The following is an 18,781-nucleotide window of genomic DNA, read 5'->3' as shown; positions in this document are numbered from 1 at the left end:
GAGTCAGCATGTTGTACAATGACATGAAGTTTAACCCGCTTTCACATCTTGAATAAACAAACTCCCAAGGAATGAATACTAACCAATTTTATTTTTTTAAGTAAATACATTGACTGGGATAACTCAAAATGAAAAGTTTTATGAGTAATTTCCTATTTAGAGTAATTTCCTATTGCGATGTATTTGCTATCTGCAAATACATAGAAAATAAATCCATATCCCGCCCCAACAGCCTGAAGTCCTTGCATTTTAGGTCTCATTCACACTCAGACCTTGACTTAAAAGGCAGAGAATGAGGAGAAAGTACAGAAGTAACCAGAGAGTACTTTAATGGTATTGCTAATGTTGCATTCTTAACCCCCTGTCTCACCTTCCCACCAAGCCGGGGTTGCAGCTTCTCACCTCTTCTGTCCTCATCTCTCCTGCAGCATAGACGGACGTCTGAAACCTCCATCTCACCACCTGGATCCAGCATTGGGTCACCCAACCGAGTCATCTGCGTACGTATCCCTTTTCTACCACCAAAGGGCCTTTCTTATTCCTGACCTGGTATCTAAAGAGGAGTCGCCAAGGATGAGGGAGCTGTCGGGTTTTCATCCAACTGACATTTGATGCATGCTCTTCATGTGCTAGGCTCTGTACCAGGTCTTGAGGATTCAGTGCAGTACAGGGAGGACATAGATACTGCCCTTATGAAGCACACAGTCTAGTAAACCCAGAGTTTCAGAGATCATGGAGAGTTCCATGGCACACGAGAAAGAAAGTGCAATGACAACAAGAGCCCTTGATGAGTTCTAAATCCAGTGCCAGGCACCTCCTTTCCCACTACTTAACTGAGACAAGCAAGAAAAAACTGAGGGTCAAAGTGGTATTCTGAATAGGTATTTGGTGGATTATCGATGTGGAGATAGTGGTGTGTGATAAAGAGGCAGAAAGGAGAAGTAAGCCATACACATGTGGAAACATGGTTGTAAATAATTTGCAAATGTAAAGAAGAGCTTTCTAATCATGTGGGGAGCCCAGGGATGGAGTAGACCCACCTTCACATGTCTGAGCTCCCACCTCCGCAAGCATTCAAACAGAGAGACTCATCATTTGCCAGGGGTGTAGAAGAAAAGACAGAAGTTGAGTTAGATGGTCTCAGAGGCCCCTTGTATATTTTTCTTTAATTCATTTATTCATTCATTCAACAAACATGTGCCAAGCATTTGCTCTGCTAAGCACAGTGCTATGCTCTGGAGAAATGGTAATGAACTACACAGACTTGATGTCTGTCCTCATGACATTGAACACATAATGCCATGAATCATCAATTGCAGTTATAAATTCCAGAAAGGAAAAGCACAGGATCCTCTGATGATGCTACAGATAAACAGAGGGATCTGACAATCTAAGACTAGTTGGGAGAGGGCATCCTAAGGAAGAAACATTAAACTCAAAGCAGAGGGATAAACAGAAATAAGCTAAAGGAGGTGGGGAACGCAGAGCCAGGGAGAACTGAAATGAGCAACAAACCTCAATCTGATTGATTCTGGACTATTCCAGCCTTCCACAAGCCAAAGGAGGCAAGATGACCAGAAATGTGGGGAAAATGGTCTATAACAAGAAACCCACTCCTAACAAGAAGCTCTAGATACAGTCACCAAGGCAGCCGCTCCTGGCCCTGACCACCATTGCTAGATCATTACTTCAAATCCACATCAAGGCTCCTCTTTGATCCCTGGATAATGCCCATTGACGGGACTACGGGCACCTTTCCTTTCTTCTCTGATTAAATGGAAAAAAAAAAAAAAACACTTAAGAGTTATCACTGACTGAAATTTCAACATGGGTCAATACCATGTGGCTGTCAAAAAAGACAAGCTGCTTTAATCACAGGCTGTACTCATTGAAGATTCCTGTCTAAAGCAAGAGAGGTGATAGTCTCCCTGGCACTGTGAATGGGACCAGACCATGGCAGGATTAATGGGCTTAGTTTCTAGGCGTGCACAGTGAGAATGTTATTGACAAATGTGAGCCTATTTCCAGAAGAGAGTCACTAGGACAGGAGACCTCAGGAAGCTGCTGCACTGTAATACTGTTCACCACGAGCCAGTCTCCCAGTGCTACTGAGGAGCCTTGTTAATCTTTGTGAAATAAGTTAAGCCCTGATGATGTTCACCTTGGAGTCCTGGAGAAAGTTTCTCAGAATTGCCCCTATGAGAAGCAACTCCATTACAGAATGGAATTTATGATGGCAGCTGGGAACACCTGTGCTTGTGCCTTCCAACCAGGGGCTTACACACTGAGATCAGTTGTCCCTCACACCCTAGCACAGGCATGTGTCTCCCCTTCCAGCCTCTCCTGCTCTCACCATTTATGGTGCCTCGTGCTCAGCTGCTCTGGGGAATGACTGAACATGTCATGGAAGCCATGTTTTCAATCAGCCCATCCCAAGCATGGCTTCCAAATTTGGAAAAAAAAAAAAAAAATCATTCACCTGATTCGGAGAGATGCAATAACAGGCATAAAGATGGATCTTAATTTGGTTTTCATAGATACTTGAGATTTTATATTCAAATAGAATTATCAGTGAACCTGAAATGAGCAGGTTCTTTCAAACTTTCAAACTTTACTCCGTCTCCACTGACTTCTAGAATCATCTTCAGGTGGTTTGGCTTTGACCCATATGTTTTCTTCCTTCCTTCCTTCCTTCCTTCCTTCCTTCCTTCCTTCCTTCCTTCCTTCCTTCCTTCCTTCCTGGTTAATTATATTAGGATGCTTCTGATCAATTGGTATGCCTCCAGACCTGAGGCTTATTTATAGCCCTGTAAACAAAGTGGCTATAGGAAGAAATATAAAATTAGTATTTTTGAGGTTTGGGGTAAAGTACCAAGATGAATAGTTATGGGTGGAGATGAGTTTGGAAGATGCCAAGAGCTCTCAAGGTCAAGATCTAATACCCAGGACAAAAGGCAACAATTACTTCAGCCGGTGGACTCTCAGCTAATAAAGGCTCCCTTTACCCATACCCCCCCAGAATTGGTGCAGATGTGGGTATCTGTAGCAGGCAGGCTCTGGCAGAAATCAGGTGGCCTACCTCAAAGAGTTCAACTGAGGAGGGTTTCATGATGGAGGTGTGGGCAGGGTTAAATGGACCCACAGGAGATAGTGAGGTATCCAGGGACTACAGTAGCATAACATTGTTACCACGCTGGACCTAAAGAGGCAAGGGAACGGAACAGCATTATCAAAGCTGGCAAGAACCTGGGGAAGCCCAGCCTCCAGATAGAGTTGGGCCCAGCCCACAGCCAGACAGGAAGGTTGCCAGGGGAATAAGGGAATAAGTGTGTCAGCCTCTCTCTCCATTCGCCCTCTAGTCTCTGCTGGTGCATCCCATTGGCTAAACCCAACTGAAAGCCAGAGAGAAAAAGAAACTTGATGCAGCCCAGGTGGTGTTCAGGGCACAGATCCAGGCAAGGAAGGGTGAACACTGGGTCTAGGGGCAACGGAGAATAAGCAGCGTGAGAATAAGCAACACTGCCCTAATTGCAGTGCTGATGGGGCAGGGATAGAATAGTGGAAGGGCCTTGGTAGGTTTTTAAATAGCACAGTTTATAAGGTATTTATGAATGCCGCTCCCTGTAAAGTCGTCTTGGCCCTCAGACTGTACCTGGCTCCAATGGCATTGGGAGAACATTATCAGACTAATATAGTCTCTGGATTCTCTATCTAGCAGCCTCTGTCATAATTTACAGAACCTCAGGACCTTGCAAGACAGATCCTGGTTGATCATAGCAAACACCAGGTCACAGAGGGAACAGCTGGAGGACATGGTCATGGAAAGGCCATGGCTTCAGAAGCCATGAGACATGGGCTGTCACATGCAAGGGGAAGCTATATTTCAATCTATGCAGCTCTAGAAGGCTGAACGCTGCCAAAGTCAAGCAGAAGGTAGAGGCTCATTTCAGTTCAATGGAAGGAGCAGCTTTCTGAGGGCAGACTTCTGGTGGTATAAGACAGTGAACTCCCTGTCCCAAGAAGACAGGAGAGGCTGCTGAAGAGGGCATGCTCTCTGTTTTGAAATTTGGGTTCTTGCAACTTATTAGCTATGTAGCCTTGGGCAAGTTAATTGATTTTTCTGTGCCTCTGGTTGCCTATTCAAAATGAGGATAATGTTAGTGCCTACTACTAGAGTTGTGAGTTGTATGGCTGAATTGAGTTAATCTATAAAGGGACTTGGTACAGAGCCTGGCTTATAATAAGTGCTCACCAAATGTTAGCTAGTGTTATACTATCACGATTATTTTTGTCTTTACAATCTTCATCTTCTTCTTCAAGGATGCTGTGAATTGGGATGTCCTCACTCTGTGGGACTGGAAGGTAGTCAGCACCCAGGCTGTGTAGTTCAGGCTGAATTCAAACTTATTAGCTTAGTGGTGCAAATTTTATTACCTTTTGAGCCTCCGTTTCCTCAGCTGGAAAATAGAAATGATATTGACATTTACTTCACAGAGGAATTACAACATCTAGAGGAGATAATTCTTGCAAAGCACAGGGCCTCACAAACAATATGTGCTCAGTAAATGTTAGCCCTGTTGGAATGGATGGCCTCTAAGACCACCCTTATTCTAACATTCTGTTATTCTTCAATTGGATCCTAATCGTCTGTTTTTAGTGGAAACTGGAGACGCCCGTTCCTTCTGCATCTTGTTTTTGTTTCCTCGCTCCATCCCCTTTTCCCTCTTATCTTTCTATTCCTTTCCTGTCGGTTTCCCTCTTCCCTAGGCTAAAGTGGATAATGAGATCCTTAATTACAAAGACCTGGCGGCTCTCCCCAAGGTTAAGTCCATCTACGAGGTACAACGCCCCGACCTCATTTCCTATGAGCCTCATTCCAGATACACGTCCGACGAGATGCTGGAGAGATGTGGCTATGGAGAGGTATCGCATCTTGCCCTTCTCTTTGGGGCTGTTGTAGGAAAGGAAATTCCACCGGGGTCCCCAGCCCTCTCCATCACAGACTGTTTGTCCTCCACAATGCTGGCTCCCAGACTCTTCTAAACAGGGATTTAAGACCAGTATTTTTTAAATGAAGAGATTTCATCCCAAAATTTGGCTTTCTGGCTTCTGTTGAAAAATCAGAGCCGACAACATTAAACCTATATTTCCACCATCTGGAGATGGGTAGCAGCACCCCTATAGACAGGACATGAGCTTCCCATTCTCCCCAGCTGCCCCACTCCCTGTTAATCCCAGCGTTGAAGCTGAGAGCCTATAACCATTTATTACTCAAGTTGTTGTATTTCTTGTCCTGTAGGAATTTTTCATGTACTCAGCCCAAGGCGCTCATCTCCTGCCAGGCTCAATGGCCATTTAGGTTTATAACCCCTGATTAGGCATGTTCTCTGGTTTTTGCACCTGGCCTTTAGTCCCAGTGTCTCTTCCCTTGAAGAGACACTTTTATGAAGCCTCAGTTAACAGATGGCTTTTGAAATAATTCAATGGTTGCTAAATAAGAGAAAGTGTTCTCTGGAGATGGCAGGGGGGTGGAGGGCAGAATTACTCTGAAGGTCCTGCCAGTCTATATCCTAGAGGATTTCTATCCTTATCCCAGGCCCCTTGAGTTAATTTGGGGCAGCAGAAGCCTGTCCTGGTGGGCAGGGACCCTGATTCTTGTCCCAGCTCCACCATAACTAGCCCTGTGACCTCAGGCAAGCCCCCTTCCTCTCTAGGGGATTTGGGTTCCATTTGGTTGAGGAGCCCAATGCCGAGATTCTCTGGTTTCTGGTGTTTAGATTCTCAAGTGTTTAGTAGAAGCCACTTATCCTTCAGTTAGAGATGGCAAACCAGGTCCCACCACAAGTTGCAGCCAGCCCTCAGATTTGTTTTGTTTCACTCACAAAGTGCCTTTTGAGAATGAAAACTAGTTGTCAACATGTAAACACTGGGAGATTTCACATAAGAATCTGCATTTCTGACTTTCTTGGAAAATTAAGATGCCATGTAAATGCTGGGCAGGCATTCCAGCCGCTGGACCTGAGGAGCCGCTGCCCTCTTCAGTGGAGACATCCTGTCTCCAGCTGCTGCACCAGCCACCAGCTCAACTCCCTCATTGATGGCAGCAGCCTGGCCCCTGCTTAGCTGTATATTTGGGTGCCCTGAGCTGGGCGTTGCCCTCATGAACTGCAGAGGGGTCGCGAACCAGTAGAGAGACAGGGAAATATGCTGACTATAGCCCTGAGCGTGCAGTAGAGAAGCCTGGGTCCGAGTCAAGTCCCTGCCACTTCTTCCCTGAGCGGCCCTGAGCCTTCGCATTCCCTCTCTGGGCCTTGGTTTTTCCCTTCCTAAAAGGCGGGCATAATCTTGAGGTTTTCTGCCTCCTATCAGCAGTCTGACCCTCTGGAGTTCCCAGCGAGACTGTGATCTGGAGTGGGGTACCAACGGGATGCTGCAGGCCCTCTTTGCCAAGATGTCTAACCATGCTCTGTCCTTTCTTTTGTGCTCCTCTCATTCCATCTGCTGGTTCCACAACTGCCTTTAAACTCTTCACTTCTAAGTCACTGGGAACATTATCTCCCTACTCCCAGGTAATTCCGATGATAGATAATTAAGTTGATATAAAATTGTGCTCCTTTATGCTGACTTCACCCATCCCCAGCCACCCACAAGTTGGATGAGCCCTTGCCCAAGGTGCTCCCTGCAAGCAGGGGAGCACTGGAGAGACTCGGGTACATGTCGCAGAGGAAGTGGCAGTGTGTTAAAGATGGAAATATGCCCTTCCTGCCCAGAGATGGCCTCCCTCAGGCTCCTGGGATCCCTGGTCAGGATTCCAGGGATTGATCCATGGATTCCATTCAAGGGCCTGCAAGTGATAGGGGAAAGCCCTGGAAATTCCCTGCCATCTTCCTCGGGCTGTGTGGGTAACTCAGGGAGAGGGGTCACTGTATTCATGCCTCAACCTCTGGAATCCCAGATTCCATGTCCTGCCCTCCTGCCTGCTAGACCCTCGGGCCACAGGCAGACTTAACGGCCAGCCTTGCTCACAGCCCCATTTCCTCCCCCAGGACATCTATGAGAACCTGGACCTCCGGCAGAGACGTGCCTCCAGCCCGGGGTACATAGACTCCCCCACCTACAACCGGCAGGGCATGTCCCCCACCTTCTCCCGCTCACCTCACCACTACTACCGCTCTGGTAAGGAAGTGGGAACCCCTGAAGGGAGAGGAAGAGGCAGGGAGACAAGGCAGTGACTTGGGGTCCCTGCTGCAGAGAGCACAAGGCTCCCCCAAGATCTCTGTCACAATGTAGCCCTCTAGAGATCTGTGGCCACCCAGGTGATCAGCTGGGCCTTTCTGAGTCCCTGAGATGGCAGAGGGGTGGAGGAGGGTGTGGTACTGAGAAGCAGCAGGAAGGTGGGTGGTGAGCTTCCAGGAGAGGGGGCTGGCAGGTGGCCCTGTGGCCCTGTGGCCCTGGCTGGAAGAAGACTCCACCATCCACATGCCCAGCCCCATCCAGAGGGCAGAACCAAGAGACCCGAAATGTGGGTATGGACTGGCCTTCACCTGAGGGCCAATCCAGTCAGGCCATCCACACTCACCTGAAGTTGGGGGTGAAGTCAGCACTTGGATGGAGGAAAGGAGCAATTAAGGGAGGGTCTGGAACGTGGAGGTTCGGGGATGGTTAAAAGGGACAAACTAAGATGTCTTCCTGGAGCTGGGTGGAGTTGATCTTTACACCTCACAAAACCTGACTTTGGGATCAAGCCAGGAAGCAAGGTCAAGCTTGTTTCTGCCGACGTGGTGCATGAGAGCACATGCTGCTTCCACCCCGGAGCCTGAGCACGCTGGGACACCCCAGCCCATCCCCATCCCTGCTGTCATCACCTCACCGCTTCGTTAACTGCCACTGCGTTAATGCCTGTTTTCTCTGTGCCTCTGTTTTCTCTGGGGACCACTGCCTGCGTGCTCCAGGGCCCGAGAGTGGCCGGAGCTCTCCATACCATAGCCAATTAGATGTGAGGTCCTCCACTCCAACCTCTTACCAGGCTCCCAAGCACTTTCACATCCCAGGTAGGCACTGCCAGCCCGGATTCCTGGGATGGATGCATGCTCCATGGGGTGACAGGTGCCTGAGTCACCCACTCCATGCCACACAGACACCAAAAAGCTGGTTCCTGAGGGACCCTCCCTAACCAACCACCTGCACCAACCCTGTCCTCCAGCCCCAACACACCCACGGGCTTCAGTTCATCCACTTGACAGAACCAATCTCCATTAGGACCTCAAAGAACCAGTCCAGGGGAGAAAAGACGCAGGGTGCTGAAGTGAAATGCCTTGAATGTCTGAGGGCTGTGAGGGGCTCAGGAGGAGCACACAGTGGTGAAGGCCACAGGCTTTAGCTTCAAAGCTCTTGGGATGGAATCTGACGCAGCTGCTTATAAGCTCAGGACTGTGGGCCAGTTACTTGGCTTCCCAAGCTTCTGTTATTCCTTCTGTACAGTCAAGCACTGTTCTGTGCCCAGAGGTTTCAACTGTGCTCAACCCAGCAGATCCTGCCTTCGTGGTATTTGGTATTTATGTACTAATGTAGGGAGAGAGATAATAAATGAGTAAACAAATACACAGAGGATAATTTCGGGTAATGATAGGTGCCATAAACATAAATGAAACAGGTCATCCTGAGAGATGACAGGTCTGAGAGAGGCCAGGCTAGATGGGGCAGTCAGGAGCAGCTTCTTGGAGGAGGTAACATTAAAGCTGAAAGATGAGAAGGAGCCAGTTGTGAAGAAGCCAAGGAAAGACATCCCAGGCAGAGGGAACAGCACTATAATGTCATGTGACTGCAGGTCGCGATAGGAACTGAGAGGAAGACAGGGGCTAGATGACCGAGTAGGTGTGGTTTGGACAAGGCTCCCTCTGAGTCACAGCAGAGCCAGTCCTGGACCCCAGTCTTGTGACATCAGGCTCAGTTTTTCACTCCTCACTCACTTTCCCCTCAAGAGCTCATGCTGCTGTTTCATCTACACCTTCCTCAGCTGTCCTAGACGGGTCCCATCCTGTCTGTCTTTGAGGGAGGGGGAGGGGGGCAAGCTGAAATTCGGCTGCAGCATCCTGGGAATTTTCACATGGAATGAGTTGTGGCCACTGGTGGAGGCAGTGGACACCTTGCTGCATGGGGTTCTGCTGAGCACACACACCCCTGTGACTGCATGCTCGCCCTTCAAGCCCCAGGTCCCTTCCTCAGCACCACTTGGATCCATCCGTTCCTCTCCCTGCACCTTACTTGGAACCTGTTGAGACGAGGTTGGAAGTTCAACTTGGAAGAGGAAGTCACCAGGGGAAAGATAGTGGCCCCTTGGAAAAAGTTGTTGCCCATCTCTCTCTTCCGAGACCAACTGACCAAGTACTGTCTCCTTTTCTCCTGTCTCTCTCCCTCTCCCCCTCCCCACTGTCCTTTCCTGGTCTGTCTGGCAGCTGGAGACAGTAACATCTACCGGAAACCCCCAATCTACAAACGGCATGGTATGATCAGAAGCAGATAGGGCTTGGCCACACAAGGAGAGAGGGGAGGGTAACCATCTATGCGATGGCCCTGCACGGGCCGCCAGGAGCCACAAAACACAGGGCTGCATCTTGATCTTTCTTGTTGACTACCCCATTACACAGGGTGACATTGAGGAGGAGTTTGGTGTCATTTCAAAAGAACAAAGGCCTCATGTCCCCTCCATTCTTTCCTACCACCTTTTCAATCTCTCCCTTACCTGCTGTCTGGCATCCTAAGTTCCATGATTGGTAAAATCTTTGTAAAATGCACATACCCGGGAGAGTCAACAAGGTGTTAACACTCAAAATATTCATTAGAATAACACGGGATGCATATAGATTCCTGGGCCCCACCCCAGACTTACTGAATTCGAATTTTGTCTATGTAACAGTTTCTCCAAGTGATTCTGATGCTCAGCCCAGCTTGGGAACCCCTGCTCTAAGCAGTTCTCAGTCACAGTCTCCTGAGAGTGGATGGAGACTTGCAGAGGAGATGTAGATGAGTAAGGAGCAGAGAGTCACTTCCTTCTTTCATTCATTCATTGATTTAGTGTTTCTCAAAAAATGGTCTATGGACCATCTGCACCTGAGAGACATTTAAAAGGCGGATTTCCTGGCCCCTTCCTTGCCCCAGACTCCCTTAATTATAAATATGGAGAGCATGGACTAAGAATCTGCACTGTAACTGGCTTTGTCCATGATTCCTACCTGCACTTAGTGTGAGAACCACCAAGTCATTCATCACTAACACCACTTGTTCATTTTTGTGCAAAGCACTTACTAAGCCTTGATTGAACAAGCACATCCCTTCCATTGAAGCTGCAGAGGAGCAGCTGCCACCCTGTGCACCCTCACTTGCTTAAGGGTCTAGCTGGATAACCAAGGGAAGCCCAGAATCGGTGGAGCTTGGAGATGAGTGAAGCAGTCCTGCGCCAGGCTCTGAACTAATTCGCTGGTGGAGGGGGCAGTACAAGTTTAAATAGTGACTCTGGGTACCTAAGATTCTACAGTTTAGACAGACAACCTTGGTTCCAGAGGGGGCTGAGCAGGGAGTCCAAGGTGAGTCTGTGAGCATGTGCACATATACACCAGCCCGTGAAGGACACACCATGTCCCCTGAGCAGCCATAGAAAGGCACAAACCAGACAAAAGTAGTTTGGCTTTCTACCTAGAAAAGGCCCCCAGATCGCAAGCTTCTCAAGACTTCATGGGATTTTCCAGGTGGGCTCTGGGGGTGGCACTAAGGCAAATTCAAGAGGAGTTTGGGGTGGAGGTGGGTTGGCCTTGGAAAAGAGGGCAGAGGAAAAGACTAAATGCAATCAGCCAGGAGGCGCTTCCCAGGACCCAAGTCAAAGAGAAGAATTTGGAAGCTTTGGAAGCAAGTGCTGTTGTAGGGGTTGCATAGCCTGGGGCTAGCTGAAACTGATCCCACCCCCCACTGCCACTCTGGCTCCACAGAGCATAGAGCTTGTCCCTAAAGCTTCCCGTAGCTGACCGTGGGAAATGGTCATGCAGCCACACACATTTCCCCAGTCCCTCTCTCTCTGCCCTACCAGCCTGTCACCCACGTTTGGGCCACAAGAAGTCACTGCTCTGTAAGTAGTTATGACCACAGTGGGTCTTGCTGGTCACCCCCGTCCTGGGCTTACTTCAGGTGGAAGCTTAAAGCTGGACGGCACCTGAGCCAGCAGACCAATTCTGACAGTTGCAGATGAGGAAAGTGAGGCAGATATGTTAGGACCTGCCCAGTGTTACAACTGAGAAAAGTGGCAGAGCTGGGACCAGAACCCGGCTTTGCAGAGTCCCTGTCTAGCACTCCCTCCTTCAGGCTATATAGTCCCTGAACAGAATGTGTCATCTCAGGTCGTGAGAAATTATGGAGTTCAAATTCATAACAAGGCAGGCTTCTAAAGGGCTAGGAAGGTAAGGGCTGGGGCTCACCTGGGGCCTGTTGAGTCTTATTTGAGGGGCCACACCCTTAAAGGTCACTCTGGAACAGACCTGGGAATCCATGGAATGTGCTGGAGAGATCCCTGGGCTCGGGTCTCATCCAGTTCTGGTGCTCATGTGCTGTGTGGTCGTCAGCAAGCCCCTTCCCCTCTCTGTGCTCCGATTACTAAATACAAAATGAGGGTTTGGCCCCAGTGCTTTTCCAGCTCCGATGTTCCATGTCCCATCCTAACAGAGAGCCCTCACCTTGAAGTGGCCTCACTCCCCTGGTCTGGAGCCTGGTATAGATAGGAAAAGGGTACACAGTCCCAGCCAGGACATTCTGCCTTCCTGAAGTACTCTCCTTGGGTCCTTTGCAGGTGATTTGTCTACAGCAACCAAGAGCAAAACAAGTGAAGACATCAGCCAGGCCTCCAAGTACAGTCCCGCCTACTCACCAGACCCCTACTATGCTTCGGAGTCTGAGTACTGGACCTACCATGGGTCCCCCAAAGGTAGCACCCCCATAAGAGCCTGGGGCCAGGACCCTATCACCTATGCGAAGGACACAGGTGTTCAGAACAGTTGCCCACTCCTTTATACAATCATTCTGAATCAGAGTGCTTAGAGGGTTTGTAACTGAGGGTGTTTATTCATTCAACAAATATGTATTAAACGCTGGCCATGGACCCTTGCAATACACTGGGGAGCAAAGCAGACCAGGTCCCTGCCCTTGTGGAGAAGACATGGGTCCCAGCCATGAGATGAAGGTGATGCACAGAAGGTAGGAGAGCTGATGGCAGGAGGCTGCTGTCCAGCCTGAAGATGACAAAAGCTTCTCGGATGCAGCCACTCAGCTGCCAGTGGGAGGGTGGCAAGGACGTAACACAGCAGAAGGTGTCGAAATACCTCTGCAAACACCCAAGATGTGAGGGAGGTTTCCACCAGAGGAAAGGAAACGCTGTCCACTTAAACCTTGAACTCAGAGAGGAAGAGAAGCAGTAGAGGTGAGGGAGGAGGTCACCTGGGGTTTTGTGGACTGGGGTAAGGATTTTGGTTTTATCCTAAGCAGTGAGTGACATGATCATATTTGTGCTTTTGAGAGACCACTTTGGCTGTAGGGTAGAAAATGGTTTGGAGGATGGAGAAAGAGAGGATGTGGGGAGATGCAAGGCTCCTGTAGGTACCCTGGTAAGGGATCTTAGTGGTCCTCAGATTCCACCTTACCCAATCAGACAACCCAAGCTGTTCCTCTCAAGTATGGGGGGATAGTTTCATCAAGATCCACTCTGATTCACCGTCTTTACTAATTGAACGTCCGTTCTGAGCAAAGCTTCATGGAAGCTCAGAGATGACTCTTTGGGGCTGGGTACAGAGGCTCATGCCCATAATCCCAGCACTTTGGGAGACCAAGGTGGGAAGATCACTTGAGCCTGGGAAATTGAGACCAGCCTAGGTAACATAGCTAGCCTTTGTCTCTACAAAAAAAAAAAAAAGTTTTTAATTCTTTGGGCATAATGGTGTACTCCTGTAATCCCAGGAACATGGCAGGAAGAGGCAGGAGGATCCCTTGAGCTCAGGGGCTTGAGGCAACAATAAGCCATGATCACACCACTGCACTCTAGCCTGGGTGACAGAGTGAGCCCCTGTGTCACAAATTTAAAAATTTAATGAAAGGATGACTCTCCTGTTACACTCGAAGAAGTCTTCATTTAGAAAAGGAGGCAAGACACACATACAACTATAACCAAGTGGGCAGTGATCCGTCCCCACAGGAGATGAGTGTTCAGAGGCCACAAAGGCAGCAAAGACCACTTTCAGCTGATGTGGAAGTTCACTTAGACAAGACTGTTTCCACTGAAAAATAAGATTAAAAACGATGAAAAGTGGCTTTTCTTTTTTAAAAAAAAATGCCTTAAGCCAGGCTGAGTGGGGCGCACATACTGGAGCTGGTCTTATCTGTCTTTTGACAGTGCCCCGAGCCAGAAGGTTCTCATCTGGAGAGGAGGATGATTTTGACCGCAGCATGCACAAGGTGAGTAGACCACACCACTGAATAAGATGTTTATATCACTGAGGATCACATTTGCAAGTGACAACAAACAAATTCAAGTCCGCTATGATAGAAAAAAGAAATGAGACACAAGAGCAGAAAATCAAACACATGTTTTCACTCATAGGTGGGTGTTGAACAATGAGAACACATGGACACAGGGAGGGGAGCACTACACACTGGGGTCTGTTGGGGGGAAATAGGGGAGGGACAGTGGGGGGTGGGGAGTTGGGGAGAGATAGCACGGGGAGAAATGCCAGATATAGGTGAAGGGGAGGAAGGCAGCAAATCACACTGCCATGTGTGTACCTATGCAACTATCTTGCATGTTCTTCAAATGTACCCCAAAACCTAAAATGCAATTAAAAAAAAAAGAAATGCATAACTTTTTGCGTAACTGAAAAATCAAATGGTAGAATTAGCTTAAAGTATGACTAGATCCAACTGCTCAAAAACAGCCTTAGGAAATTTGTCTCTTTTCTTGTGAGGCTTGCCTTTGCACTGGCTTCATGCTCAGGCAAGCTATTTTCACATAATGGTAAGCAGGTGCTTGCAACCCTTGTTCATGGCTTGTGAAACCCTTGTTCCAGCCCCTGTGGAAAACAATTTCATGGTTCCTCAAAAGTTAAACATACATTGCCATATGATCCAGCAATTCCACCCCTAGACATATACCCAGAAGGACTGAAAACAGGACTTAAACAAATACGTATACACCCATATTCGTGGCAGCACTATTCACAGCAGCTAAAATATGGAAACAGTACAAATGTCCACCAGCTCATGAATAGATAAACAAAATGTGGTATGTCCATACAGTGGGATATTATTCAGCCATAAAAAGAAATGAAGTAATGATACTTGTCACAATGTGGATGAACCTTGAAAACATGATGCTTCATAAAAGAGGTCAGACACAGGTCACGTATTATGTGATTACTTTTCCATGAAATATGCAGAATAGGCAAATCCAGAGAGACAGAACATAGCTTGGTGGTTACCAGGGTGGGGAGAGGGGAATGGGGAGTGACTGCTTCATGGGCATAGGATCTCCTTTGGGGGTAATGATGGTGTTTCCAAACGAGAGAGAGGTGGTGGTTGCACAACATCGTGAATATACTAAATGCCACTGAATGGTTTCCTTTCAAATGGTTAATTTGAAGTCAAGTAGTTTTCACCGCAGTTAAAGAGAAAGAGATGGCTATCTGCCTATTGTTGAATCAATCACTGTGTCAGGACAATGGGATCCTGTCACTGGCCAGGACTGCTCTTTTGTGCCCACCACCAGACCCCCATCCAGACCACAGGACAACTTGTGGAAGACCAGATGAGGTTCCAATGGGAAATATGAGTGCCACAAGGAAGGAGGGACGCTGGGAAGGCAAACGTGACAGCAGGCTGCTGTGGAGGATACCGAGCCTCAGCCTTGCCCAAGCTCGTTCCATCTCAGTGTCTTTTGTTTTCCTTCTAACTTCATCTTGCTCTTCCCCCATCCTCAGCTCCAGAGTGGAATTGGCCGGCTGATTCTGAAGGAAGAGATGAAGGCCCGGTCGAGCTCCTATGCAGACCCCTGGACCCCTCCCCGGAGCTCCACCAGCAGCCGGGAGGCCCTGCACACATCTGGCTATGAGATGTCCCTCAATGGCTGTAAGCGCTGCTCTGGAAGCCCAGTGGGGTGGGGACACCCCTGACTGCCAGTGTCAGCTGTTCACGCTGAGCCAGGCTCCCCTGAGGCACAGCCCATGCCTCCTCTCTTCTTCCTCACAGCAGCCCTGGGGGGAGGGGGTGCCCTTATCACCCTACGTATACAGATGGGGAGTGAGGGCACAGAAGCCTTTGGTGACTTGCCCAAGATCACTCAACTTATCAGTAATGGAGCTTGCTTAATCAGCTTCCCTGCCTGTTTTTATAAATTAGGTTCTATTGGAACATAGCCAGCCCAGTCTCGATCCCCTGGGCTAATGAAAGAATCCAAAGAGGCTGGCCACAAAGGTTAGCCCCAAACCCTACAGTCCCCACTCTGGGAGCTTCATCAAGGTCTAGAATACAGATTTGGGAAGGGGCTGTATGGGGCACCATGTAAGACCATGCTCTGCCCTGAGCAGTCCCTCCCATTTCTTTGGGGCATCTGAAGCTCTGACTTACAATCAGATTCACTGTAAAGAAAAATGTCTTATAATCACCAGAATGGCTCAAAGATGCAAGGGATGGCCTCCTGAGGTAGTGAGCCTACCGTGACTTGAAGTAATACAAGCAGGGGCTTTATTCAAACACTTCTCGAAAGTCTCATTGCAAGGTCCTCCCTATCCTTGGACACATACACATACACACATACTCTACCCGCCTCCTCCTTTTCTTACTACTGTGGGATGCAGTCCTGCCAGGAAATCTCATCTCACATCAATACTTTATGGCTAATAAAATGCACCATTTATTATAGTTCTGTGTGCCAGGCATTTGTAGGTACGTTAACACTCCCGGTAGAGCCGCAAGGTAGAGAGATTATCATCACCCACTTTATTGATAAGAGAACTGAGGTTAAGCCACTTGCTCCATGTCAAAAGCCAGTAAGTGACTGAGCCAAGATCACACCCAAGTTGGAATAGCCCCAAGGCCATGAGCTCTTTCCTCTTTCCCCTACTACACCTTGACTCTCAGTTAGACTGAAGATGGCCGTGTTGGTGGCAATAATGATAAGGGCAGTTTTATGGAGTGTTATAGATGTGTCAGGCACTATGCTAAGTATCTTACTGTATTGTGTCACATATTCTTCACAATAATCCTATAAAGGAGACACTATCACTCCCCATTTTACAGATGAGAAAACCGAACCTTGATTAAGTAAATTGTCTGAGATTAAATAACTACTAATGGCAGAGCCAAGGTGAACTGCCGAGCCTGTTTCCCTGCCTGACCACTGAGGGCCAGTGTTTTCAAACCCTGCCTCTGGGCTCTGTGCAGTGCACCAGGGCTGTTCGAAATTCAACCCTCTTCAACCACACCTGTGCAACAAAAATCACAGAGCACCTGCCTTGCGCCAGCTGCCGGACTAGGAGCTGGGCAGCGGAGGGAGATGGGGTGCAAGTGCAGCAATTGAAAACTGACCAGTGAGGAAGGAGGGGCTGATGGAGCCAGCCAGGGGGACTGGGTTGGGAAGCCACATCTCTTTGTCCCCATGGAGACGAACTGTCTCCTCCATGTTCGTCGTCTTCATGAGCAATGACCTTTAGATTTTCTCTCCTGCAGCTCCTCGGTCACACTACCTGGCTGACAGTGGTAAGTTCCGCCTGCCCTACCTTCAGCCCATCATGTCCCATGAGGAACAGAACTGTGTCGGCTGCAGTTCCCCACAGCTCTAATGACCACATAGTGTCAATGTCCCAGCACACCCCTGACCTCTAATAGTCCACCCCATCGTATTTGTCAGATTGTGGGTCTCCACGTGGGGTTCTAGAACTAGGACTGACATCCCAACAGGTGGTCCCAGAGAGAAAGAAAATGCACACACCTCTTCCACCCACCTGGGAGCCTTCTGACCTGGATTCTGAGCTTGACTCCAATTCCGGAGCCTTTCTTTAGAGCCAGCCTGTGGCCAGGACACAGAGGTCTATCACAGGAAGATAGAGGTGTGCAGGTCGAGGGTAGAAGAGTGTGTGAGTGGGTGCCTTGGATGGATACCTAGAATTCTGCTAAAGTGCCCCCTAAGACAGTCAAGTTGCAAACCTGGAGAGCGTCAGGAGAAGTTGGTGGCCTCTGGCCTCCACCCCTTCCTACAAGGTTGGGAGCAATATTGGCCATTGGTGGCCAGATGACCTTGGGGAGAGGGACCCATGGCTTCAGGCTCCTGGTAATTGCTTGGGCTCCTTCTTTTCAGATCCTCTCATCTCCAAATCTGCCTCCCTGCCTGCCTACAGAAGAAATGGGCTGCACAGGGTAAGAAGCTGTGCTGTGGGGTGGGGGGGACATTGTCCCCAAAATGCTAATAAATCCAGTATCAATCCTGGGCAAAGGTCCTGGGGCTAGTGATGGGTTAACCAAAATAACTGCATGGCAATGACTTGCTTCCCTCCCTGGTGACCCCTTAGTGAAAAGGGGCTTGGGAACAATTAGTACTTATTGGGTGATAACTCTATGCCAGGGACTGAGCTAAACACTTTACGAGCAGTAGTTCATTTTGCCTTCACAACCCAAAGAGGTAGTTACTATCATTTACCCTACTTTGTCATGCAGAAATAGAAGCACGGAGAGGTGAGGTGACTTACCCTCACTCTTCCACAAGAAGTGGTAGAGCCAGGATTCAAGCCCAGGACAGCTGGCCCCACAGCCCATCCCCAACTGCTATGCCCCACTGGCCTCTAACATGGCCTGTAAGTTTTCCGAGCTCCCTGAGCGTGGTGCTATGGAAAAAGAAAGATGATGAGCAGGATGAGGAGGACTGAGAGTCATGGAAGGAGCCACTTGCAATTTCCAACAGGGTTGTCAGGGCAAATCTAGAAAAAGGGATATTTGAACAATGAAAGAAAGCATGAAGTGAAATTCACCAAATAAATGGATATCTATTGAGTGTCCACTGTAAGCCAGGACAAAGCACAGGGATAGAGCAGCGAGTTACATTTCCCTAACTTGAGATGGAGGCTGCTGAGAGGGCCTTAGGTCCCACAAGCGCCAGTCCATTTTCTGGAGATAGGTGAGTGCTTCAGGAAGGCAGAGGTGAGCTTAACTCAGGCCAGCCCTGGCTCTGTCTCTTCTGTAGACGCCCAGCGCAGACCTCTTCCACTACGACAGCATGAACGCGGTCAACTGGGGCATGCGAGGTGAGTGCAGGCCTGCAGGGGGTCTGCAGGGGAGAGGGCTTTGGACATACCACTCAAAACTGCTGCTTGATCCTTGGCAAATGATGGTTACAGATTCTGTCCCCACGCTGGGCTGTGTCCAACCCGAGTTCTTACTCCCTTTCACCTCCTACCCCCTCCCTTTTCCCCTGCTTTTCCCTCATCCTCTCAAGTCCTGACCTTGGATGATCTCCAGGCCACCTGTCCCATCTGGGTTCCCAGAGCCATCACACAGTGCTGCTCTCCTCTCCCTGGACTGTGGAGCAAGGGTTGCCTGCCAACCCTGGTGAAGGGAAGCAACTCAGAGCCAAATGCACACTGTTCCCAGTAAGAATTCCATGAGCTTCCTGCTCTCTGCCAGTGATGCTTTCATACCAACCTCAACCAGCTCCTACAAACAAGCTGTGGCAGAAGGGGCCCACATCAGAACCTCGGAGGATTCC

The 18,781-nt window shown here is 48.8% G+C and overlaps 1 protein-coding gene across 6 annotated transcripts in view; it reads left to right on the top strand.

Annotated features, from left to right (window-relative positions):
• Nucleotides 1-18,781, top strand: part of ABLIM3 (actin binding LIM protein family member 3) — a 117,135-nt gene that overhangs the window by 89,849 nt on the left and 8,505 nt on the right. Inside the window, exons 10-21 of one of the 6 annotated variants that reach the window (XM_032250275.1) lie at nt 429-500; nt 4,768-4,923; nt 6,540-6,569; nt 7,047-7,176; nt 7,953-8,051; nt 9,456-9,503; nt 11,834-11,968; nt 13,427-13,488; nt 15,006-15,153; nt 16,753-16,782; nt 17,381-17,439; nt 18,260-18,320. In XM_032250275.1, the coding sequence (XP_032106166.1) occupies nt 429-500; nt 4,768-4,923; nt 6,540-6,569; nt 7,047-7,176; nt 7,953-8,051; nt 9,456-9,503; nt 11,834-11,968; nt 13,427-13,488; nt 15,006-15,153; nt 16,753-16,782; nt 17,381-17,439; nt 18,260-18,320 (1,030 nt within the window). The remainder of the gene's footprint in view (nt 1-428; nt 501-4,767; nt 4,924-6,539; nt 6,570-7,046; nt 7,177-7,952; nt 8,052-9,455; nt 9,504-11,833; nt 11,969-13,426; nt 13,489-15,005; nt 15,154-16,752; nt 16,783-17,380; nt 17,440-18,259; nt 18,321-18,781) is intronic. The other 5 variants (XM_032250276.1, XM_032250277.1, XM_032250278.1 and 2 more) reach the window with 5 other exon arrangements.

The sequence above is a fragment of the Sapajus apella genome, unplaced genomic scaffold (genome assembly GCF_009761245.1).
Source record: "Sapajus apella isolate SASKATOON/1434 unplaced genomic scaffold, GSC_monkey_1.0 scaffold71, whole genome shotgun sequence".
NCBI lineage: Eukaryota > Metazoa > Chordata > Mammalia > Primates > Cebidae > Sapajus > Sapajus apella.
Note: the sequence above shows the minus strand (reverse complement) of the source record. Positions and strands in the feature narration are given on the sequence as shown.